This window comes from Heterodontus francisci, chromosome 5, assembly GCF_036365525.1.
Source record: "Heterodontus francisci isolate sHetFra1 chromosome 5, sHetFra1.hap1, whole genome shotgun sequence".
NCBI classification, from domain to species: domain Eukaryota; kingdom Metazoa; phylum Chordata; class Chondrichthyes; order Heterodontiformes; family Heterodontidae; genus Heterodontus; species Heterodontus francisci.
Window position 1 is genome coordinate 119,807,079 of NC_090375.1, and position 23,151 is coordinate 119,830,229.

The 23,151-nt window shown below is 43.5% G+C and overlaps 1 protein-coding gene across 1 annotated transcript in view; it reads left to right on the plus strand.

The window, feature by feature from the left end:
• The first annotated feature begins 930 nt into the window (after positions 1-930).
• Positions 931-23,151, plus strand: part of xkr9 (XK, Kell blood group complex subunit-related family, member 9) — a 40,759-nt gene continuing 18,538 nt past the window's right edge. Inside the window, exons 1-2 of the mRNA XM_068030923.1 lie at positions 931-1,538; positions 20,193-20,383. Of these exons, the coding sequence (XP_067887024.1) occupies positions 1,216-1,538; positions 20,193-20,383 (514 nt within the window). The 5' untranslated portion in view covers positions 931-1,215. The remainder of the gene's footprint in view (positions 1,539-20,192; positions 20,384-23,151) is intronic.

Consider the following 23,151-nt stretch of genomic DNA (forward strand, 5'->3'; position numbering starts at 1 on the left):
GAAAGGTGGCAGATCAGCTGCCTGCCAGAAGCCCAATTGAGCCACTTAAGTGGCTAATTAAGGCCCACTTCCCGCCGTCATGGGCATTTTACCCACATCGGGGGGGCCCTCTGCCATGTGGGGAGACTGTCCAGTGAAACCTGTCAGTGTCCCAGCGGACTCCAGAGGTGCCCTCTTTTAGGGGCACTCCATGGCCCCATGGAGGGGCCCCCGTGCAGCAAGGTTGCCTCTGCGGCATCTACACCTCCTGTCGTCAGCGACACTCTCCCACCCGTGGCTACCCCAACCCCTCTTTGAGGGTGCCTCAGCTATTGAGGCACCCTCCTCTTGCAGCTGTAGCCTCAGTACTGGCCACCGCTAGCAGTGGTGCTGCTCTTGGACCCTCTGGAAATGCATCAAAATTTTGTGCCATCAACACCTGGATTTCTTTTTTTAGGTTTTCATGTACTTATATTTTCCTCCAATACAAGTGTAGGAATGTTAGTTATACCCACTGCTTACTTGACACAGCCCTTTGGGCGTCAATATGACAGAGTGGATCTCCTGCCTATTACAGAGTCGCCTAATTTTCATACCACTGATTTCCTGAAAATCAGGCGGGTTCTACAAGGAGAGAGCGCGCTGCTTCGCCAGCTTACTGCTCAGGCACTGAGAACGAGAACTAACTTTCTTCCTTGTTTTCAGGCCATAGTCAGTGTGCTTATTGAGGTAGCAATCTGACACTTAGCCTTGTTGGATTTGTTGGTGGTCAGCTTTTTCAAATCACTAATAAAGCAATATTGTATTGTTGGTAAAACGACATCATAAACTTGCAAGAACACCATTAACACGCGAATGAAAACCTTGCGATGCGCGCTGTGTGCTCTTACTACACTTCACCCTGATTGGACGGAAGTTGAGATAGTGAAAGTTGGCCGCTCTAACTTTCAACTCTCCACCACTCCCTCGGCTCTTCTCAGAGGGACTTCGCTCCTAAACCTTCACAGTAATTTGCTTTCTTGGCCAGTCATTCAGTTTCTCCGCGAAATCATAGGATGACTGCTGGTCTCCACCCAGATAACAAAAAACTGGCTTTGCTTAATTCGAGTGACGTTTCCGAGCATCTGGTTAATTGGAAAAGTGAAAGAGAAAAATCCACCTTCATGAAGTTGGGAATTTTACACGGGTTCAGTGAAGACGGTATGGATTGACAGTAAGCAGGATTAACAGTTGACCATGGCAAAGGAGACAACGTTCAGCAAGATCGATCTTTTACTGACCCTAGCTGGATTCGTGCTGTACTTAGGAGACGTTGGAACCGACCTTTGGGTTGCTATAGATTTTTTCTACAAAGGACATTTCCTGTGGTGTGTTCTGGTGATGACTGTGACTTTGGTTTCAGCAGTGACACTTCAGACCTTTAGCTGGGCTTGGTATAAAGATGACGAGAAAAATCGCCAGGTTAATTCAGAAATACAATGTTCCAACAACCTAGAGTGTAAAAGCAGGTGTTCCTGTCTCTGTCTGGTCCATATTTTTCAGATGGGAATGCTGGTAAGGTAGGTACTTTCAGATTATTCTGAATAATTTTCAGAAAATCAGAGGCAGAAGAAATTGTCTCGCTCCTCTGGGTCTCCTCCTACTTTCCTCGGTGCTGTATTCGAGCAAATGGCCCAGGAATCTCCCCCAGTATGTAGAAGGTGTAAATGTGGCATTACTGCACGGTAGAAAGGAATTAAATCAGACCAGCTAGTTTCGGAGTGATGGATCGTGACGCCGGTATTTTTTTAAATTACTAATTCCCTAGGCCATCCAGTGTCACGTTTTTCTTTGTGAATAAAATGTAACTTGTATCTGTCTCAATATTTGTATATAAAAAAAATGGTTGTGTATTTAAAACTTCAGCCCCGTTCATTTTAAATGTGCCCTTGTTTCACCAGAAAATCTCATGGTTTCCAGTGGACTGACTATAACAGTAGCATCCTCTTTCCAAGTTACTCTTTTTACACAAGAAATGCTCGAAATACTCAGCAGGTCTGGCAGCATCTGTGGAGAGAGAAGCAGAGTTAACGTTTCAGGTCAGTGACCCTTCTTCAGAAAAAAGCAGTTCTGAAGAAGGGTCACTGACCTGAAACGTTAACTCTGCTTCTCTCTGCACAGATGCTGCCAGACCTGCTGAGTATTTCCAGCATTTCTTGCTTTTATTTCAGATTTCCAGCATTTGCAGTATTTTGCTTTTACTCTTTTTACACCACACACTGTGGTAATATTTATGAATCACAGAGCATTATAAATTATTTACAGCACAGAAACAGGCAATTGGGCTCAACAAGTCTCTGCCAGTGTTTAAGCTTCAGCCACCCTCCTCCCATGCTTCTTCATTTAATCCTATCAACATATTCTTGTGAGACCAAATTTCATATTCTGACCACTGTCTGGATAAAGAAGTTTCTCTATTATGTCTGTTTGATTTTTTTTTTACTAAATCTGAGAAGAAGATGTAGGTATATTGAGAAACAGTGGAGTATCCTCACTTGAAGCAGTCAAGTTGAGATGACAACTCTTAAATTTAAAACTGTATTTACACTGCAATGTGGCATCTATTCAAAGTGTGTAAATGGGCCACCTGACTCCAAAGGGGAGCAGAGGTTTACTTCCTTCTTCAGCTAGTTTCACTCGGGTTCAGTCTAGAATCAGGTCTAGATGTATAATACATTTTTAAGAGTTAATGAGGCGAAATCATGTTGCACCAATGCAATGTTGTAAATGTCGCCAAAATGTGGATGTCATTGAATGAATATTCATTAGTTGTCTTAGCATTTACAGTTGTTATGGTCACTATGCAATTGCTGCTGATGGGATCTTGTGATGCATTAGTTGTAAAGTAATTTTCCAGTGGCTTGTTGGAGGAGTAAAACATCACAGGTACACTATAGGCCATCTATTATATAAATGAAGGACATTCAAGACGTGAAAAATGGGGAATTCAATGGGATGTGGGACCTAACTCATCCACATGATCAAGGTGGGTTGCATTAGTTACATCCTGACTGATTGATTTTCTGCAATATCTTCCGTTTCTAACAATTATTATGTTCACACAGTATTTTCCCATCTTAAAGATATTAACATTTTAACTTTTAATTTCCTAAATGGTTTCTTTGGGGTAGAGTATACATTTATCCACAGTTCATATCAGTAAGCTCTGTAAAAGTGAAAGTATCCTCATGATCTGCAGGAAGAGGAGAAAGTCCAGACAGAAACCCAGGAACAAGAATGAACAGAGAAAAATTTGGTCTACAGCAAAAAGCTGCACAATTCCAAACTTGGAAAGGCCTATAGGAAAGTTAAACTGATGCTTTAGGATGCACTTCAGGGATCAAATTTTTTGGTGAGTGTTTGTAGAAAGGCTCCAGTTCTTCAATCACTGAATTCATAGCAAAGAGTGCAGCCCCACTATCTCAGAGAATACATCATGTCCATGGCATAAAGCAAGGCAAGCACCAGATGACTAAAGTGGGTAACTGCATTTCTGATATTCTCCAGCCACACCTTCAGCACCCTGCGGATCTCCTTGTGGACCAGGCCAGAGACCTGCTTGACAGTGAGCCAGGCAGTGGATGGCTGCTGTGGTGATACCCTTTGCTTGGTACACCTTATCTAATTTACATCTGCCAGACATAATGTATAACTCACTTGTGATGAGTTATAGATAGTTCATATCACCTGCAGTGGTTTCTCTTCCCACTGCTGCACCATTACCTCTGGTACCCTCAAAAGATCTATCCTTGGCTGCTTCTAATTCTCCTCTGCATGCTGCCCTCATCCATATCATTCAAAAACACATCAGATTCAACATGTATGCTGACAACACCTAGCTCTAACTCACCACCACTTTCCTTGACCTCTCTAATGTCCCCTCTAATTTTATTTTGTTGTGCTCGGCCTATTCATTGACGTGCATGGTACCTTTACCATTTTTTTTTGTGTGGCCGTGCACAGGCTCTATCTTAAAGGAAACAAATGGTGAGCGGCCTGTGCGGTAACTTCTGAGTTGCTGCACGGCTATGCCACTGCACAACTTAGAGTGCATTGCTATCCACTGTCTCTGAGTTGTCATGTTGCTTGTCTGAGATCCAGTACTGGATGAGCAGAAACTTCTTCTAATAAATTATTGGGAAGACCAAAACAATTCTCTTTAATCCCCATTACAAACTCCATTCCCTAGCTACCAACTACATCCCTGTCCTTGGCCATTGTCTGAGGCTGGACCAGATCATTTGCAACCTTGACATCCTATTTGACCCTGAGATGAGCTTCCGACCACATCCGCTTATTTCCACTTCCATAGTTTTCACTTGTCCCTGACTCTGCCTCTGCTCCTGGCATCCTCATCCATGCCTTTGCGACCTCTAGACTTGATTATTCCAATGCATTCCTGGGCTGGCCTCCCACCTTGCACCCTCCATAAACTTGATCATCCAAAACTCTACTTCCCATTTCATAATTCGCACCAAATCTTGTTTGCCCATCAGCCCTGTGCTTGCTGACCAACATTGGCTCCCAGTTAAGCAATGTTTTGATTTTAATATTCTCATTATTGTTTCCAAATTCTTCCATGGCCTTGCCCGTCCCTTTCTCTGTAACATTCTCCAGCTCTACCCCTCAGATCTTTAAACTCTTCCAATTCTGCCCTTTTGCACATCACTGAGTTTAATCACTCTGCCATTGGTAGCTACACCCAAATGTTTTCGTGATGTCAGTCTCAACAGGGTTTGCTGAATGCTAGGGCTCAGCGGTGATATTCACTTCTTTAATATTTTACTTGCATCCTTGGTAGTTTTCACAGCAGATTTCTTCTTAGCCCTAAGCTCTGGAATTCCCTCACTAAACCTCTCCACCTCTTCACCATATTCTTCTCCTTTAAAGGTACTCTGTTTGACCAAGCTTTTACCACCTGTCTGTAAGATTATTAGGTTACTAAAAGTTACTAACCAGCGTACTAATGGTTAAAATCCAGCTATTATACATTAACAATGAACTTATTATCATAAACTAACATTTAGCTTTATTAGAACCCTTCTTTGTTGTATGGTAAAGTAGAAAAACTTAGGAAGTAGGGCACAGTATGGACAAGATGTCAAGGCAGAGAGATTCTGGGAGATTGTCAAGTTTTAAAATGCTTACTTGCAGCAAAAGGGTGAGACCTTGAGAGCAGACAGTGAAAACAGCTTCTGCATAGATTTGTAGCAAGAAAGGCATCCTTGAAATGTAAAAGCATTGAGATAAAGTAGTCAACACAAGGGGTACTAGCGCAAATCCGAAAGGTTAGTAACCATCACAAAATGATTCTTGGTTGGTTAAGAAAGGCATCCTTTAATACAAGACTATTCACTGATTGGGAGAGGGGTGGGTTAACTAGAAAGCTGCCAGGATAAAAGTCCTGTCCTTGCTACTATGCAGCAGAGAATCTTCGAAAAACAACAAGAGTTAAGAGAAACTATGAAAGAGAGAGACCGACCGAAAAGCTTGAGGACCCCAAAGCTGCAAAATAAACTAGTTGTGCACTCTGCTGTCCAGTCTGTTATATGGGTAGTATTTGTGTTAGACTGTTAATTACTGCCTGAGTTTGTGACTATGGTTTATCTGAAAACTTAACAAACTTGTCCTTACTTTTATCTCAATAAAGTCGATTCATAACAAGCTTTGTGCTGTCAAGTTTGTTCCCACCTTGGAGGCTTTAAAATACCCCAATCTTATCAAATCTTACATGTCCTATTATCTCCTTATGTGGTTTGGTGTTAAATTTTGTTTGATAATGCTCAAGTGAAGCACCTTGGGATGTTTAACTACATTAAAAGTCATTCTAAATGCAAGTTGTTGTTCATTCTGATGGAAGGAAAAATGATGTTGGAATCTTTTCCATGAGAGGAAAGTTGAAAGTCACAGTCATTGGTGAGAAAACCTGTTGTCTGTTTCCTGATAGAATCTCAAAAGATTTTTAGACAGTTTGAGAGGTTTTTTTTGGTGCATGTACAGTATTGTTTTTATGAACTATTGATCGCACCCCCCCCCCGTTTTCCATAACTGAAACTATTTTGGGTTTCAAGATCATAGGAATGTCGAAACCTGTTATCCTCACTAACATCAGATCAACTAACTATCTTTCACTATTTTATGCAACAGTGCTTCTGTAAATTGAACTAGTATGGCAGCCTGAGTGAATACAATAGTGCAAATAACATAGCAAACTGTCTACTGCTAAAAATAAATTAGTAATCCACCTTTGATTCTAAGATAATTATGCTGACAAAATCAATTGCAACTGGATTTTCTAAACTGACAGAATATATCAGCAAGGCAGTGAACCCAGAATGAGTAATCAGCTTGAGTCGTTGTACTTGCAGTGATAATCCATCTTAAATCACAATGTAAGTCCTCGTAGTCTTTCTGTTTCCCTCCCCTCCCATTTATGAGCAATATTAAAAGACGTGGATTTGTGAAGGGCACATCATGTCAGACTAAGCTGATTACATTTTTTGAGAAAATCACTAATGTAGTGGTGAATAAGTGAGTGGCTATGGATGTTGTGTATAAGGACTTCCAGAAGGCAGTTGATAATAAAAACAAAATAATGCAGGTGCTGGAAATCTGAAATAAGGTCACTGACCTGAAATGTTAACTTTGCTCTCTCCATAGATTCTGAGTATTTCCAGCATTTTTTGGTTTTATTAAGCATCTGATAATTGTTGGCACAAGAGATTATTAGCAAAAATGAAAGCACATGGAGTTGGAGGCAGCCTTGCAACATGGGCTGGAGATTGGTTGGGAAGTCAGAGACAGAGAGTAGGGATAAAGGGTATGTACTCTGGTGGGATGTAATGAGTAATGTTCCCTAGAGATCTGTATGAGGCTCCAGCTTTTCACCATATATATTCATGATTGGGATGAAGAAATAGAGAGTTGTATATGCAAGTTTGCAGATGAAACTAATTTGGGAGGCACAGTAAGATTTACAGATGGGGGCAGGAGTTACAAACAGACATACACAGTATATGTGTAGTCAAAACTGATGGATAGTTTTCAATGTGAGGTAATCTACGAGGTCCAGTTTGATGGCGACCTGCTTCGACAGAGTGCTTAAATCGGGAATTTGGTGAGTGCTGGAATTTTAGGGGTTTTACGGGTTGATCTCATTCTAAAATCTAATCAAGTTCTGCATTTAGCATTCAGCTTAAACTTTATCTTGTAGTTTCTTTCAGTGTTAGTCAATGATAGATAAGCTGCCTGCTAATAGCAGCTGCAGAGTTAATTAGGTGACTGGTTGGAACTGGTTACCTGGTCAGCAGGGGCTGAGTCAGGAATTTTTGCTAGTATAAATACAGGAGGCTCTGCTAATGTATTAAGTCCAGTTCAAAGGAGTCCTGCTTTCACCATGTGCGTGAGTGTGGGAATTGGGCACAGTGAGGGAAGGGGTGCTGTTCTTGGCTTTACAGAACAAGGAATGATTCGAGAGAGGGTGTGGGACACGAGTTCTGAGAGCTGAAGTCCAGAGGCATTAATTAGGTAAGTAGGTAGGTGATTGGTGAATTTTAAGGTTTCTTTTATTTTCTCTAAACTGGTGCAATAATTTGAACGAGCACTGGGGAGGTATAAGTATTGTATTAAATTTCTAGTTTAACTAATTAACCTACTTAATATAATTACAGATTATCATTGAGTGATATTTATAAACTTGAAACACTAATCAGTTAAACAAAATGCAATAAAGGTGGCAGGGCATGTGATGTGTTGCAGCTGTAGCATGTGGGAGCTGGTGGACACCAGTGTGATCTGCAGTAAGTGTATGCAGCTTGAGGAGCTTTGGCTCAGAGTTGATGAGCTGGAATCTGAGCTTTGGACACTGCGATGTATGAGGGAGGGAAAAATTACCTGGACACTTTGTTCCAGGAGGCAGTCATGTCCCTTAGGTTAGATACTTCAGATTTGGTCCATGGTCAAGTACAGGAGGGTGTGACTACAAGTGAGGCAGGTATGAGGATCCAGAGGTTGGCACTGGAGGAGCCTCAGCTCTTGCACATGTCCAACAGGTTCAAGGTTCTTGCAGCCTGTGTGGACAAGAGCAGGAGCTAAAGGGAGGATGAGCAAACTGACCACAGAACTGTGGTGCAGGGGCCATTCCAGTGAGGGGAATAAAAAAGAATGTTCTTTTAATAGTAGTAGGGGACAATATTGTTAGGGGGATAGATACTGTTCTCTGCAATGGAGAGCATGAGTCCTGAATGCTCTGTTGCCTGCCAGGTGCCAGGGTTAAAGACATCTCCTCAGGGCTGGAGAGGAACTTAGAGTGGGAGGTGAAGGATCCAGTTGTCATGGTCCAAGTAGGTACCAATGCCTTAGATAGGACTAAGAAAGAGGTTCTGCTCAGGGAGTATGAGCAGCTAGGGACTAAATTTAAAAAGCAAAACTACAAAGGCAAGAATTTCTGGATTAATACCTGAGCTGTGAGCAAATTGGCATAGGGTAAATAGATGAATGCGTGGCTCTTAGATTGGTGTGGGAAAAATGGGTTTTGATTCAATGGGGAACTGGCACCAGTACTGTTGGGACAGGCTTCACTTGCACCATGTTGGGACCAGTGTCCTGCTGAATCGAATAACTAGGGCTGTAGAGAAGGTTTTAAACTAAATAGTTGGTTTTGGGTGGGGGTGGGGGCGGGGGGTTGGTGCTGCGGGTGGGCGGAGGGTTCACGTGAATGGAGCTTTAGAAAGTTAATGACAAAGGACAAAGCACAAGGCATAAGTGCAGGGTATTGATTGTGAGCCGCATGGAAGATGGCAGGATCCCCAAAGACACATTGGACAGCGAGCTCGCCACTGTTATCAGATCCACCGGCCGTCCATGTCTCCGCTTTAAAGATGTCTGCAAACGCGACATGAAATCCTGTGACATTGATCACAAGCCGTGGCAGTCAGTTGCCAGCGTCCGCCAGAGCTGGCGGGCAGCCATAAAGGCGGGGCTAAAGTGTGGCGATTCGAAGAGACTTAGTAGTTGGCAGGAAAAAAGACAGAGGCGCAAGGGGAGAGCCAACTGTGTAACAGCCCCGACAAACACATTTTTCTGCAGCACCTGTGGAACAGCCTGTCACTCTAGAATTGGCCTTTATAGCCACTCCAGGCGCTGCTTCACAAACCACTGACCACCTCCAGGCGCTTATCCATTGTCTCTCGAGATAAGGAGGCCAAAGAAAGATAGAAAGAATGATAACCAGAATGTGATGGGAAGGGATAGGGTGTATAAACATAAGAGTGCACCAGCAAATAGTGTCAGACAAGGGAAACATGGTAAAAAGACAGAATTAAAGGCTCCTTTATGAATGCTGTGTGCATTCAGATACAAGATGGATGATAGCACAAGATAGCACAAATAGAAATAGATTGGAATGATATAGCCATTACAGAGACATGGTTGCAGAGTAACCCAGGCTGGGAACAGGGCATTGGTGGTTCCACACCTGGAGTACTGTGTATTGTTTTGGTATCTTTATTTAAGGAGGGATATACTTGCATTGGAGGCAGTTCAGAGACAGTTAACTAGGTTGATTCCTGTATGAAGAGGAAAGGTTGAGCAGTCTGGGCCGATACTTATTAGAGTTTAGAAGATTGAGAGGTAATCTTAATTGAAACATATAAGATTCTGAGGGGCTTTGCAGGGTAGATGCTGAGAGGATGTTTCCCCTCATGGGAGAATCTAGAACTAGGGTGCACAGTTTCAAAATAAGAGGTCTCCCATTTAAGACAGATGAGGAGAAATTTCTTCCCTGAGGGTTGTTAATCTTTGTAATTTTCTACCCAGAGAGCAGTGGAGGCTGCATTACCATTGTCTACTCTCTTTTACTACCTCCTCAAAAAATTTACTAAGATTGGTCAAGCAAGATTTTCCATTTTTAATCAATGCTGGTTATTCACTGTTACATTTTTAATTTCTAGATATTCTGTGCTTTAGTAGGGATTCCATTATTTTTCCTACCATCAATGTTAGGCTGACTGGTCTGTAATTCCCTGGGCATGCTCCATCCCCCTTAAATATAGGAATTGCATTAGTTATCTGCCAGTCTTCTGGTGCCACACCTTTTTCTAACAAATTATTAAATATGTGTAGCCTCTGCTATCTGTTCCCTAGATTCTTTAAAAATATGTGGATGCAATCCATCCAGACCAGGGGCTTTACCCTCTCTGAGTTTGATGAGCTTATCCAATACGTCCCCTTTTTTATTTTAAATGTGCTTATTTCATCTCCTGCCCATCTCATCATTCATGTCATTGTACCTGTTCTATCTCCCTGGTAAACATTGAAGTGAAATAATTATTTAATATTTCTGCCATCTTTATATCTTTACCTGTGATATTATCCTGTCTATCCCTTAATGATCTTACTGCCATCACAGCCTTCCTTTTTAAAAAAATTGATGTGTCTGTAAAATATTTTGTTTTGTTTTATGTTCCTTGATAATTTAATTTAATTTCATAGTTCGCCTTTACCTTCCTAATTGTTTGACTCCTCTCCTAATCTCTTTGTATTCTTTCTTATCAGCACTCCTCAGCTGTCTATGTACTTAATGTTGCCTCTTTTCTGACCTTCAGTTGTTCCCTTATTTCTTTATTCATCCACAGAGACTCATTAGTGTTTAGTTTGTTCTTTCCTTTTAGCAAAATATAGTTTTCCTGCACTCTGTTGAACACTCTTTTTTAAATGTTTCCCATTGTTATTCTACATTGTTTGCGAATATTGCGTCACTGTTAGCTGGTTAGGGACCCAGGAATGTACGGGACCAGAAGAGACCAATATGATATATCTGGTTCCGAAATGCAAGATTGCCAAAACAATATTTTATCCCATACCCCACGTCATTTTGTACCATACATCTAGCCAGTCCTGTTTTGACCAAGCAGTTATTATTTGGTTCTACTGCCTTTCCAGTCAATCCTTTGTTCCATGATCATTTTTCTCTTGGGGCCCTGAGATCTGGGTTTCTTGGTTCTTCAGCAAAGGGCTGACCTCTCCTCTTCTCCAGCCAGCTCTTCCTGCTCTCTTGTGCTTGATGCAGCATTTGAGTGGTGGTATCTGAGTTGGTGCTTGACTAATTAAGGTGCAATGATGGAGATGTTGAGTCTGGTGCACAAATAGTCATTCGAGAGGTGCACTGTTGCTCTTTAGACCATTATCATCTGGCTAAGTATCACCTAAGAGGGTTGCAAAGGATACCCATGAGAGTCCTGAAATAATGCTTGAAGCATGAGTCATCTCCATACCTACAATATTGGTTGGAATCATACCTAGCACAAAGGAAGATGGTTCTTGTTGGAGGCCCCAGGACATCACTGCAGGAGTTCTTCAGGGTAGTGCCCTAGCCCAACCATCGTCAGCTGCTTCATCATTGACCTTCCCTCCATCATAAGATCAGAAGTGGGGATGTTCGCTGATCATTGTACGGGGCTCAATACCACTTGCAACTCCTCAGATACTGAAGCAGTCCATTCCCACCTACAGCTAGACCCAGACAACATTCAGGCTTAGGCTGATATGCAGAAAGTAGCATTCGTGCCACATAAGTGCCAGCAATGAACATCTCCAAGAGAGAATCTAACCATCTCCCCTTGACCTTCAACGGCATTACCATTGCTGAATTCCCCTACTATCAGCATTGTTATGACCGGGTGAGGAAGGGGTCTCAGGCTCCCCTCTTGCCCCTTTCCTGGTTTGGCCGTAACAGGGTTTAACTTTTAAAACAGTGTTTTTAGCTTCACCTCAGTGAGTCCTTGCTCACTGCTCTCTAATAGTAATTGTAAATGAACCAACCAGACAGGCTTTCTTAGATTTAAACAAGAAAGATGTAAGTCTATTAACCTTGCCACTCTTAACTCAGTTAAAATTACTAAAATACATGATGCAACCATACTAGCATGCATATGAGATAAACACACAAGCAAATAGATAAAGGGGGGAGGGGTTGGAATAGTAAATGGAATTCAGTTGCTGTCTTTAATTTTGCTGTAAAGTCCTTGATTGGAGTTGAAGTCTTGCAATTCTCACTGGGGCCTAGTGCACACTTTCAGACTTGCTTCTCTGGTACCAGAAGGCTGAAGAGATCCTCTGTTTTGAGGCTTAAACAGCTTCCCTGGGTCCCTGGGACTTTGCTTGAGAGAGAGACAGACAGAGAGAGAGGGACCTTCCTTCTCTTTGGGCTTCAAATTGCAGTCTGCCCCAAACCTTTCTGTGAGGCACAATTCAAACGGTTCCCAGTCTGGCCAGCACGTACGTCATGTGACCAGCTCTTTGTTTGGAACAGCATATTCTGGGGAGTATTGTTGATTTCAAAAGTTCTCCAGTCACACTCATTGGAGGTTTGTCTCTTACAAATCAATGGCTCTCAATGTCTTCTGATCATCACTATCGACAAAACCCATCTAACTAATTGAATCAGGGAGCACTCCCATTGTCTCCCTATGCAACTGCAATTGTACTGGTACTTGGAATGCAAACGTGGAACCAGGTTTTCAGCTGTTCAACTCTAGTCAGTTTAAACAAGTTATGTTCAATGTCCAATAAAAAGTTCAAGTCGTGTTCCATATGACGAAATAAAACATGTTTACATTTGACTGGCTTGGTTTCCGTCACAACGTTGTGGGGGTTACCATTGACCAGAAACTTGACTGGATCAGTTATATAAATACAGTGGCTACAAGAACAGGTGGAAGGCTAGGCAAAAAAAAAAAGGACTCTGGTGTGTTGATAAGGTAAGCTTTTTATTTAAAAAGTTCAGTCCGTCGGATTGCTAAGCGAACAAGTTTTGACTTTTTTTGTTTGGTTTTTCAGTAGATTTGTTGGGAATCTAGAATAGTGGGAATGGAGGTAAAGGCAGTTGTATGTTCCTCCTGCAGAATGTGGGAGGTAGGGGTCGCCAAGAGTGTCCCTGCTGACTGCATCTGCGGGAAGTGCACCCAACTCCAGCTCCTCGCAGACCGCGTTAGGGAACTGGAGCTGGAGCTGGATGAACTTCGGATCATTCGGGAGGCGGAGGGGATTATTGACAGGAGTTATAGGGAGGCAGTCACACCTCAGGTAAAAGAAGTAGGTAGATGGGTTACCGTCAGGGGAAGGAGAGTGAATCAGCAGGCAGTGCAGGGATCCCCTGTGGCCGTTTCCCTCAACAATAGGTATACCGTTTTGGATACTGTTGCGGGGGACGACTTACCAGGTGTAAGCAATGGGGTGCAGGTCTCTGGCACAGAGTCTGTCCCTGTTGCTCAGAAGGGAAAGGGGAAGAGGAGCAGAGCATCAGTCATTGGGGACTCCATAGTTAGGGGAACAGATAGGAGGTTCTGTGGGAACGAGAGAGACTCACGGTTGGTATGTTGCCTCCCAGGTGCCAGGGTACGTGATGTCTCTGATCGTGTTTTTGGGATCCTTAAGGGGGAGGGGGAGCACCCCCAAGTCGTGGTCCACATAGGCACCAACAACATAGGTAGGAAGAGAGATTCAGGGAGCTAGGGTGGAAGCTTAGAGCGAGAACAATCAGAGTTGTTATCTCTGGGTTGTTGCCCATGCCACGTGCTAGCGAAGAGAGGAATAGGGAGAGAGAGGAGTTGAACACGTGGCTGCAGGGATGGTGTAGGAGGGAGGGTTTTGGTTTCCTGGATAATTGGGGCTCTTTCTGGGGTAGGTGGGACCTCTACAAACAGGATGGTCTTCACCTGAACCAGAGGGGTACCAATATCCTGGGGGGGAGATTTGTTAGTGCTCTTCGGGGGGGTTTAAACTAAATCAGCAGGGGAATGGGAACCTAAATTGTAGTTCCAGTGTACAGGCTGTTGAGAGTAGTGAGGTAGGGGATAAGGTTACAGGGACGCAAGAGGGCACTGGCAAGCAAGAACTTGGTTTAAAGTGTGTCTACTTCAACGCCAGGAGCATCCGGAATAAGGTGGGTGAGCTTGCAGCATGGGTTGGTACCTGGGATCCTGATGTGGCCATTTCGGAGACATGGGTAGAGCAGGGGCAGGAATGGATGTTGCAGGTTCCGGGATTTAGATGTTTCAGTAAGAACAGAGAAGAGGGTAAAAGAGGGGGGGGGGAGGTGGCATTGTTAATCAAGGAAAGTATTACAGCGGCAGAAAGGACATTTGAGGACTCGTCTACTGAGGTAGTATGGGCCGAGGTTAGAAACAGGAGAGGAGAGGTCACCCTGTTGGGAGTTTTCTATAGACCTCCGAATAGTTCCAGAGATGTAGAGGAAAGGATAGCGAAGATGATTCTCGACAGGAGCGAGAGTAACAGGGTAGTGGTTATGGGGGACTTTAACTTTCCAAATATTGACTGGAAATACTATAGTTCGAGTACTTTAGATGGGTCTGTTTTTGTCCAGTGTGTGCAGGAGGGTTTTCTGACACAGTATGTGGACAGGCCAACCAGGGGCGATGCCACATTGGATTTGGTACTGGGTAATGAACCCGGCCAGGTGTTTGATTTAGATGTAGGTGAGCACTTTGGCGATAGTGATCACAATTCGGTTAGGTTTACCTTAGCGATGGGCAGGGACAGGTATATACCGCAGGGCAAGAATTATAGCTGGGGGAAAGGAAATTATGACGCGATAAGGCAAGATTTAGGATGTGTAGGATGGGGAAGGAAACTGCAGGGGATGGGCACAAACGAAATGTGGAGCTTATTGAAGAGGCAGCTAATGCGTGTCCTTGATAAGTATGTACCTGTCAGGCAGGGAGGAAGTTGTCGAGCGAGGGAGCCGTGGTTTACTAAAGAAGTTGAAGCGCTTGTCAAAAGGAAGAAGGCGGCTTATGTTAGGATGAGACGTGAAGGCTCAGTTAGGGCGCTTGAGAGTTACAAGCTAGCCAGGAAGGATCTAAAGGGAGGGCTAAGAAGAGCAAGGAGAGGACACGAGAAGTCATTGGCGGATAGGATCAAAGAAAACCCTAAGGCTTTCTATCGGTATATCAGGAATAAAAGAATGACTAGAGTTAGAACAGGGCCAATCAAGGATAGTAGTGGGAAGTTGTGTGTGGAATCAGAGAAGATGGGGAAGCGTTAAATGAATATTTTTCGTCAGTATTTACAGTAGAGAAAGAAAATGTTGTCGAGGAGATTACTGAGATACAGCCTACTAGGCTAGATGGGATTGAGATTCACAAGGAGGAGGTGTTAGCAATTTTGGAAAGTGTGAAAATAGATAAGTCCCCTGGGCCAGATGGGATTTATCCTAGGATTCTCTGGGAAGCCAGGGAGGAGATTGCAGAGTCGTTGTTGTTGATCTTTATGTCGTCATTGTCGACAGGAGTAGTGCCGGAAGACTGGAGGATAGCAAATGTTGTCCCCTTGTTCAAGAAGGGGAGTAGAGACAGCCCTGGTAATTATAGACCTGTGAGCCTTACTTCGGTTGTGGGTAAAATGTTGGAAAAGGTTATAAGAGATAGGATTTATAATCATCTTGAAAAGAATAAGTTCATTTGCGATAGTCAGCACGGTTTTGTGAAAGGTAGGTTGTACCTCACAAACCTTATTGAGTTTTTCGAGAAGGTGACCAAACAGGTGGATGAGGGTAAAGCCATGGATGTGGTGTATATGGATTTCAGTAAGGTGTTTGATAAGGTTCCCCACGGTCGGCTATTGCAGAAAATATGGAAGTATGGGGTTGAAGGTGATTTAGAGCTTTGGATCAGAAATTGGCTAGCTGAAAGAAGACAGAGGGTGGTGGTTGATGGCAAATGTTCATCCTGGAGTTTAGTTACTAGTGGTGTACCGCAAGGTTCTGTTTTGGGGCCACTGCTGTTTGTCATTTTTATAAATGACCTGGATGAGGGTGTAGAAGGGTGGGTTAGTAAATTTGCGGATGACACGAAGGTCGGTGGAGTTGTGGATAGTGTCGAAGGGTGTTGTAGGGTACAGAGGGACATAGATGGGCTGCAGAGCTGGGCTGAGAGATGGCAAATGGAGTTTAATGTGGAGAAGTGTGAGGTGATTCACTTTGGAAGGAGTAACAGCAATGCAGAGTACTGGGCTAATGGGAAGATTCTTGGTAGTGTAGATGAGCAGAGAGATCTTGGTGTCCAGGTACATAAATCCCTGAAAGTTGCTACCCAGGTTAATAGGGCTGTTAAGAAGGCATATGGTGTGTTAGCTTTTATTAGTAGGGGGATCGAGTTTCGGAGCCACGAGATCATGATGCAGCTGTATAAAACTCTGGTGAGGCCGCACCTTGAGTATTGCGTGCAGTTCTGGTCACCGCATTATAGGAAGGATGTGGAAGCTTTGGAATGGGTGCAGAGGAGATTTACTAGGATGTTGCCTGGTATGGAGGGAAGGTCTTACGAGGAAAGGCTGAGGGACTTGGGGTTGTTTTCGTTAGAGAGAAGGAGGTGGAGAGGTGACTTAATAGAGACATACAAGATAATCAGAGGGTTAGATAGGGTGGATAGTGAGAGTCTTTTTCCTCGGATGATGATGGCAAACACGAGGGGACATAGCTTTAAGTTGAGGGGTGAAAGATATAGGACAGATGTCAGTGGTAGTTTCTTTACGCAGAGAGTAGTAGGGGTGTGGAACGCCCTGCCTGCAACAGTAGTAGACTCGCCAACTTTAAGGGCATTTAAGTGGTCATTGGATAGACATATGGATGAAAATGGAATAGTGTAGGTCAGATGGTTTCACAGGTCGGCGCAACATCGAGGGCCGAAGGGCCTGTACTGCGCTGTAATGTTCTAATTCTAATTCTAATTCTGCAGTAAGTAACTCACCTCCTGACTCCCCAGAGTCTGTTCACCATTTGCAAGGCACAAGTCAGGAGTGTGATGGAATACTCTCCACTTGCCTCGATGAGTGCAGCTCCAACAACACTCAAGAAGCTCGACATCTTCCAGGACAAAGCAGCCTGCTTGATTGGCATCCTATCCATTGCCTTAAACATTCAATCTTTCCACCACCGATGCACTGTGGCAGCAGTGGACGCAGTGGGCGGCACAGTGGCGCAGTGGTTAGCACCGCAGCCGCACAGCTCCAGCGACCCGAGTTCAATTCTGGGTACTGCCTGTGTGGAGTTTGCAAGTTCTCCCTGTGTCTGCGTGGGTTTCCTCCGGGTGCTCCAGTTTCCTCCCACAGCCAAAAGACTTGCAGGTTGACAGGTAAATTGGCCATTATAAATTGCCTCTAGTATAGGTAGGTGGTAGGGGAATATAGGGACAGGTGAGGATGTGGTAGTAATATGGAATTCGTGTAGGATTTGTATAAATGGGTGGTTAATGGTCGGCACAGACTCGGTGGGCCGAAGGGCCTGTTTCAGTACTGTATCTCTAAATCTAAAAAAAAAATCTAAATCTAAAAATCAGTGTGTACCATTTACTAGATGTACTGCAGCAATTCTCAGAGAGATACAGCACTGAAACAGGCCCTTTGGCCCACTGAGTTTGTGCCAAGCATCAACCACCCATTTATACTAATCCTACCACATCCCCTCAATTCTCCTACCACCTACCTACACTAGGCACAATTTACAATGGCCAATTTACCTATCAACCTGCAAGCCTTTGGCTGTGGGAGGAAACCGGAGCACCCAGGGGAAACCCACGCGGTCACAGGGAGAACTTGCAAAGTCCGCATCGGCGGTACCCAGAACCGAACCCGGGTTGCTGGAGCTGCGAGGGTGCAGTGCTAACCACTGCGCCACTGTGCTGCTCCCTTTGACAGAAACCTCTACCACCTAGAAGAACAAGGGCAGCAGATACATGGAAACTCCACCACCTGCACGTTCCCCTCCAAGTCACACGCCATCCTGACTTGGAACTATATCGCCAATCCTTCACTGTTGTTGGGTCAAAAACCTGGAACTCCCTTCTTTAACAGCAGTGTGGGTGTACCACACCACATGAACTTCAGGAGTTCAAGAAGTCGGCTCACCATCACCTTCTCAAGGGCAACTAGGGAAGGGCAACAAATGCTGGCCTTGCCAGCAATGCTCACCATCCCATGAATGAATAAAAAAGACCATCATTGTGTGAATGAAGAGAGGGATGTTACAATTAATATTGACTTGGGTGGGCGGAGGTCTTGTCCCAACATGTTTATGGGGGTAGAGGAAATTTAGCCCACACTGTTTATGTTCTCATTGCTTATTCCCCTTCCCAAGTCTCATATCTCTGCATTTATCCACATTAAAAAAACTGCCATTTGACAGCCCAACTTCTTAATTACTCAAATCCCCCTCTTTTTGATGTCTTGTTTCCCTGTTATTTGCAGCCTTCCTGCCATTTCCCAGTTTGGTATAATCAGCAAACTTTTACACCTTTATTTCTGTCCCTCTTCCAAATTATTTGTTTAATGTAAAAAAAAAATGATGCCTTGAGCCACCTGTTAATTATCTCCTTCCACATTGATGTAGCTTCATGCTTGACCAAACTTATGAAATTCTTTGAAGAAATAACAGCACAAAGAAATGCAAGAAATTAGGTATAAATATGGTACCATATAAGGGACTTGTGGTGAGGATAGTAATGCATGGATTTGAGGAATGTGGTCACATAGACAGAGAAATGGTTGGAGGGAAGAAAGCAAAGACTAGGGTATAAATGAAGTTGTAAACGTATGGTGAGCAATGTTCTTCAGGAAACTGGGTTGTGGCGCTCTTATTTACCACATACATAAGTGACACAGCAAAGATACACTAAAATGTTACCAGGGCTGAGGGTTTACAGCTCAGGAGAAAAGCTGGAGAATTTTTTATCTGAGAAATTTAAGGGTTTTTATGATTACAAAGAGTTTTGATTGGATAAATAGATTGTCTTTTTCCACTGGCCAGCAAGACATTAACAAGAAGAGCATAAATTTAAGGTGAACAGAAAAGGAATTAAAGGGGAGGTTAGAAAAATGTCTTTCCACAGAGATCATTAGAGTATGGAACTAACTATTACAAAACAGTATTGAAGCAAAGTTCATATTATTTTGAAAAGGAATTTGATGGTGGCTTGAAAAAGAGGAATAGTTTCATGAGGAGAAAACCACCAACTCACCTGCACTGTTGGAGATCCTCGTAAAATTGTCATTGGCCTAATTGTCCTCAGCTACTTTATCAATGATCTTTGCTGTGTTATAAGGTCAGGAGGGGGTTGTTTATTGATGATTTCACAATGTTGAGCATTTACAATTCCTCTGATAAGCAGTTCATGCCAGCCTACAGGAGAAGCTGGGTTAACCACCATACTTGGGCTGACAAGTGGCAGCAAACCTTTGCATCATATGTGCAATGTATTGACCATATTGAACAATAGAAAACCCAGGCCTTCAGTGGCAGTATCATCGTCGATCTCCCGCATCAACATCCTGGGGGTCACACTTGATCAGAATCTGAACTGGATCTGCCATTTTATTTTATTCTTAGATGGGATGTGGGCATCACTGGCAAGGCCAGCATTTGTTGCCCATCCCTAATTGCCCTTGATAACTGAATGACTTATTCGGCCATTTAAGAGGTCAGTTTCGAGTCAAGAGTCAACCACGTTGCTGTGAGTCTGGAGTCACATGTAAGCTAGACCAGGTAAGGATGGCAGATTTCCTTCCCTAAAGGATATTCGTGAATCAGGTGGGTTTTTACAACAATTACTGATAGTAATGGTGCCACAAAACTAAGACTAGCTTTCAATTCCAGATTTTTTTTATTAATTACTTGAATTTATTAATTAGTTGAATTTAAATTCCACCAGCTGTCATTTGAATGCATGTCCCCAGAACATTAGCCTGGGCTTTTGAATTACTAGTTCAGTGACATTACAACTACACCACCCTCTCCCCCATACTAACACAATAGCTATAAGAACAGGTCATAGGCTGGGTACTCTGATGAGTGGCTCACCTCCTAACCCCTCTATATGATTCAATTCAGGAGAGTGATAGAATACTCACCAGTTACCTGGATAGGTGCTGCTGCAACAATACCCAAGAATTTTGACATCAACCATTCTATGCTTCCACTCAAAAAAAAAATCTGACATGCAAAATACATTAAATAATATTGGTTGACAAGTTTCTCTGGCATGGTACTTTTTATTGCTCTCAATCAGAAAATTTATGGCTGTTTTGCATAAAGTAAATATTTCATACAACTTGTGTCTACATTGCCTTATATTTCCAAACATTTTTCTCTTTCTATTTTAAAGGTTCATAAAAGCACTTAGCTCTGGATACAAGGAGGTATTCAAAAAACAAGAAACTACTTGCTCGGATATCATTTATGCGGTGACAGACTTGAGCATGTTACGATTGTTTGAGGCATTTTTGGAAACCGCACCTCAACTTGTTCTGCAGACCTTCATCTTGCTGGAGTCTGATGACAGAAGTTATATTCAATGTAAGTTTATTTGATGTAGATTTTCTTAATAATGCCACTGATACTGAGGGCAGAATTTTTACTGACTTGATTTGCAGGGGGTTTTTGCCACGGAGACAGGAAACAGGAGCCAGGCTTGTCTGAGGATTGGGAGCAGTTTAGAAATCAGCAAAGGAGGAGAAAGAGGTTGATTAAGTGGGAGAAAATAGAGTATGAGAGGAAACTTGCAGGGAACATAAAAACTGACTGTAAAAGCTTCTATAAATATGTGAAGAGAAAAAGATTAGTGAAGACAAATGTAGGTCCCTTACAGTCAGAAACGGGGGGGGGATATTATAATGGGGAACAAAGAAATGGCAGAACACATACTTTGGTTCTGTCTTCACAATGGAGGACACAAAATAACCTCCCAGAAATGTTAGGGAACCAAGGGTCTAATGAGGGGGAGGAACTGAAGGAAATCAGTATTAGTAAAAAAAATATGCTAGGGAAATTAATGGGGTTAAAGGCTGACAAATCCCCAGGGCCTGATAATCTACATCCCAGAGTACTAAAGGAAGTGGCCCTGGAAATAGTGGATGCATTGGCAGTCATCTTCCAAAATTCTATAGACTCTGGAGCAGTTCCTACAGATTGGAGGGTGGGAAATGTAACCCCACTATTTTAAAAAGGAGGGAGAAAAAAAAACAGGGAATTACAGACCAGTTAGCCTTACATTAGTAATGGGGAAAAGGCTAGAGTCTATTATAAAGGATGTGATAGCAGAACACCTGGAAAGTATAAATGGGATTGGACAAAGTCAGCATGGGTTTACGAAAGGTAAATCATGCTGAACAAATCTACTGGAGTTTTTTGAGGATGTAACTAGTAGAATAGATAAGGGAGAACCAGTGGATGTGGTGTATTTGGATTTTCAGAAGACTTTTGATAAGGTCCCACATAAGAGGTTAAGTGTGCAAAATTAAAGCACATGGGATTGGGGGTAATATACTGGCATGGATTGAGAATTGGCTAACAGACAGGAAACAGAGAGTAGGAATAAACGGGTCTCTTTCTGGGTGGCAGGCAGTGACTAGTGGGGTACTGCAGGGATCAGTGCTTGGGCCTCAGCTATTCACAATATATATTAATGACTTGGGTGAGGGAACTAAATGTAACATTTCCAAGTTTGCAGACGACACAAAACTGGGGGGGAATGTGAGCTGTGAGGAGGATGCAGAGCGGCTCCAATGTGATTTGGACAAGGTGGGTGAGTGGGCAAATGCATGGCAGATGCAGTATAATGTGGATAAATGTGAGGTTATCCACTTTGGTTGTAAAAACAGAAAGGCAGATTATCATCTGAATGCTAATACATTGGGAAAGGGGGAGGTGCAACGAGACCTGGTGTCCTTGTACAGCAGTGGTTGAAAGCAAGCATTCAGGTGCAGCAAGCGGTTAGGAAGGCGAATGGCCTTCATTGCAAGAGGATTTGAGTACAGGAGCAAGGATGTCTTACTGCAGTTATACAGGGCCTTGGTGAGAACACATCTGGAGTATTGTGTGCAGTTTTGGTCTCCTTATCTGAGGAAGGATGTTCTTGCAATGGAGGGAATGCAAAGAAGATTTACTAGGCTGATCCTGGGATTGCAGGATTGACGTATGAGGAGCGATTGGGTTGACTAGGCATATATTCACTAGAGTTTAGAAGAATGAGAGGGGATCTCATAGAAACCTGTAAAATTCTAACAGGACTGGACAGGCTAGGTGCAGGGAGGATGTTCCCGATGGCTGGGGAGTCCAGAACCAGAGGTCACAGTCTCAGAATAAGGGGTTTGCCATTTAGAATCTAGATGAGAAGAAATGTCTTCACTCAGGGTGGTGAACCTGTGGAATTCTCCACTGCAGAAGGCAGTGGAGGCCAAGTCATTCAATATATTCAAGAAGGAGTTAGATATATTTCTTAATGCCAAAGGGATCAAGGGATATGGGGAGAAAGCGGGAACAGGGTTTTGGATTAGATAATCAGCCATGATCTTTTTTGAATGGCGGAGCAGGCCTGAGGGGCCGAATGGCCTATACCTGCTCCTATTTTCTATGATTCTATGTTGTCAGAAACCTGCTTCTGGTGAGAAACTGATTAAAGTCCCGATTTTCATGTGAGGAACCCCTTCATTGGTGGAGAGAGAGGTTTCCTGTCCAATTAGAGCCATTTGGTGAAAATGGAGGTGGGTCAGATGAAGTGTGGGTCTCATTTAGGTTCCCCACAGCAGCCAATACTGGGGCTGCTGGTTGTCCTGAAGGAGAGATGTGTGGTTCATGCCAAAGCCTTCGGTACGTTAGATGACTCGGGACAGCCGGAGAACTAGCACCAGGGGCAGGGCTATCCCACGTTTCATTGATGTCGACCTTAAACTCACGTTGAAAGCCATGAGGGAGAGGAGGGTGGCTGGAAGAGGCCAGCAGTTGAAATCGAGTATGCCTGGCTCCAGATAGTCTGCTGCTGATGACGGCAGCGTGAAGCAAGGAGAATTTGGATCCAGTGCTGAAAAAGCTTCAATGACCTGATGCGCTCTGGCAGGTGAGTGCAACCCCCAACCCTCCAGACAGGCCTCAGGGCTTACACCCTCCAGCAGATACACCATCTGAGGAGCCTCAGGGCACACACTGCTCCTGAACATAGGAGGGGTATGTGCTCAGGGCACTTATTGACACCTCAGAATGATTCACAACCATGGTGCTACTGAGGTCCTGTCACCACTGAGACATGCAGCTCCTAATGGATAGGGGATGGTGACATTGGATACAGA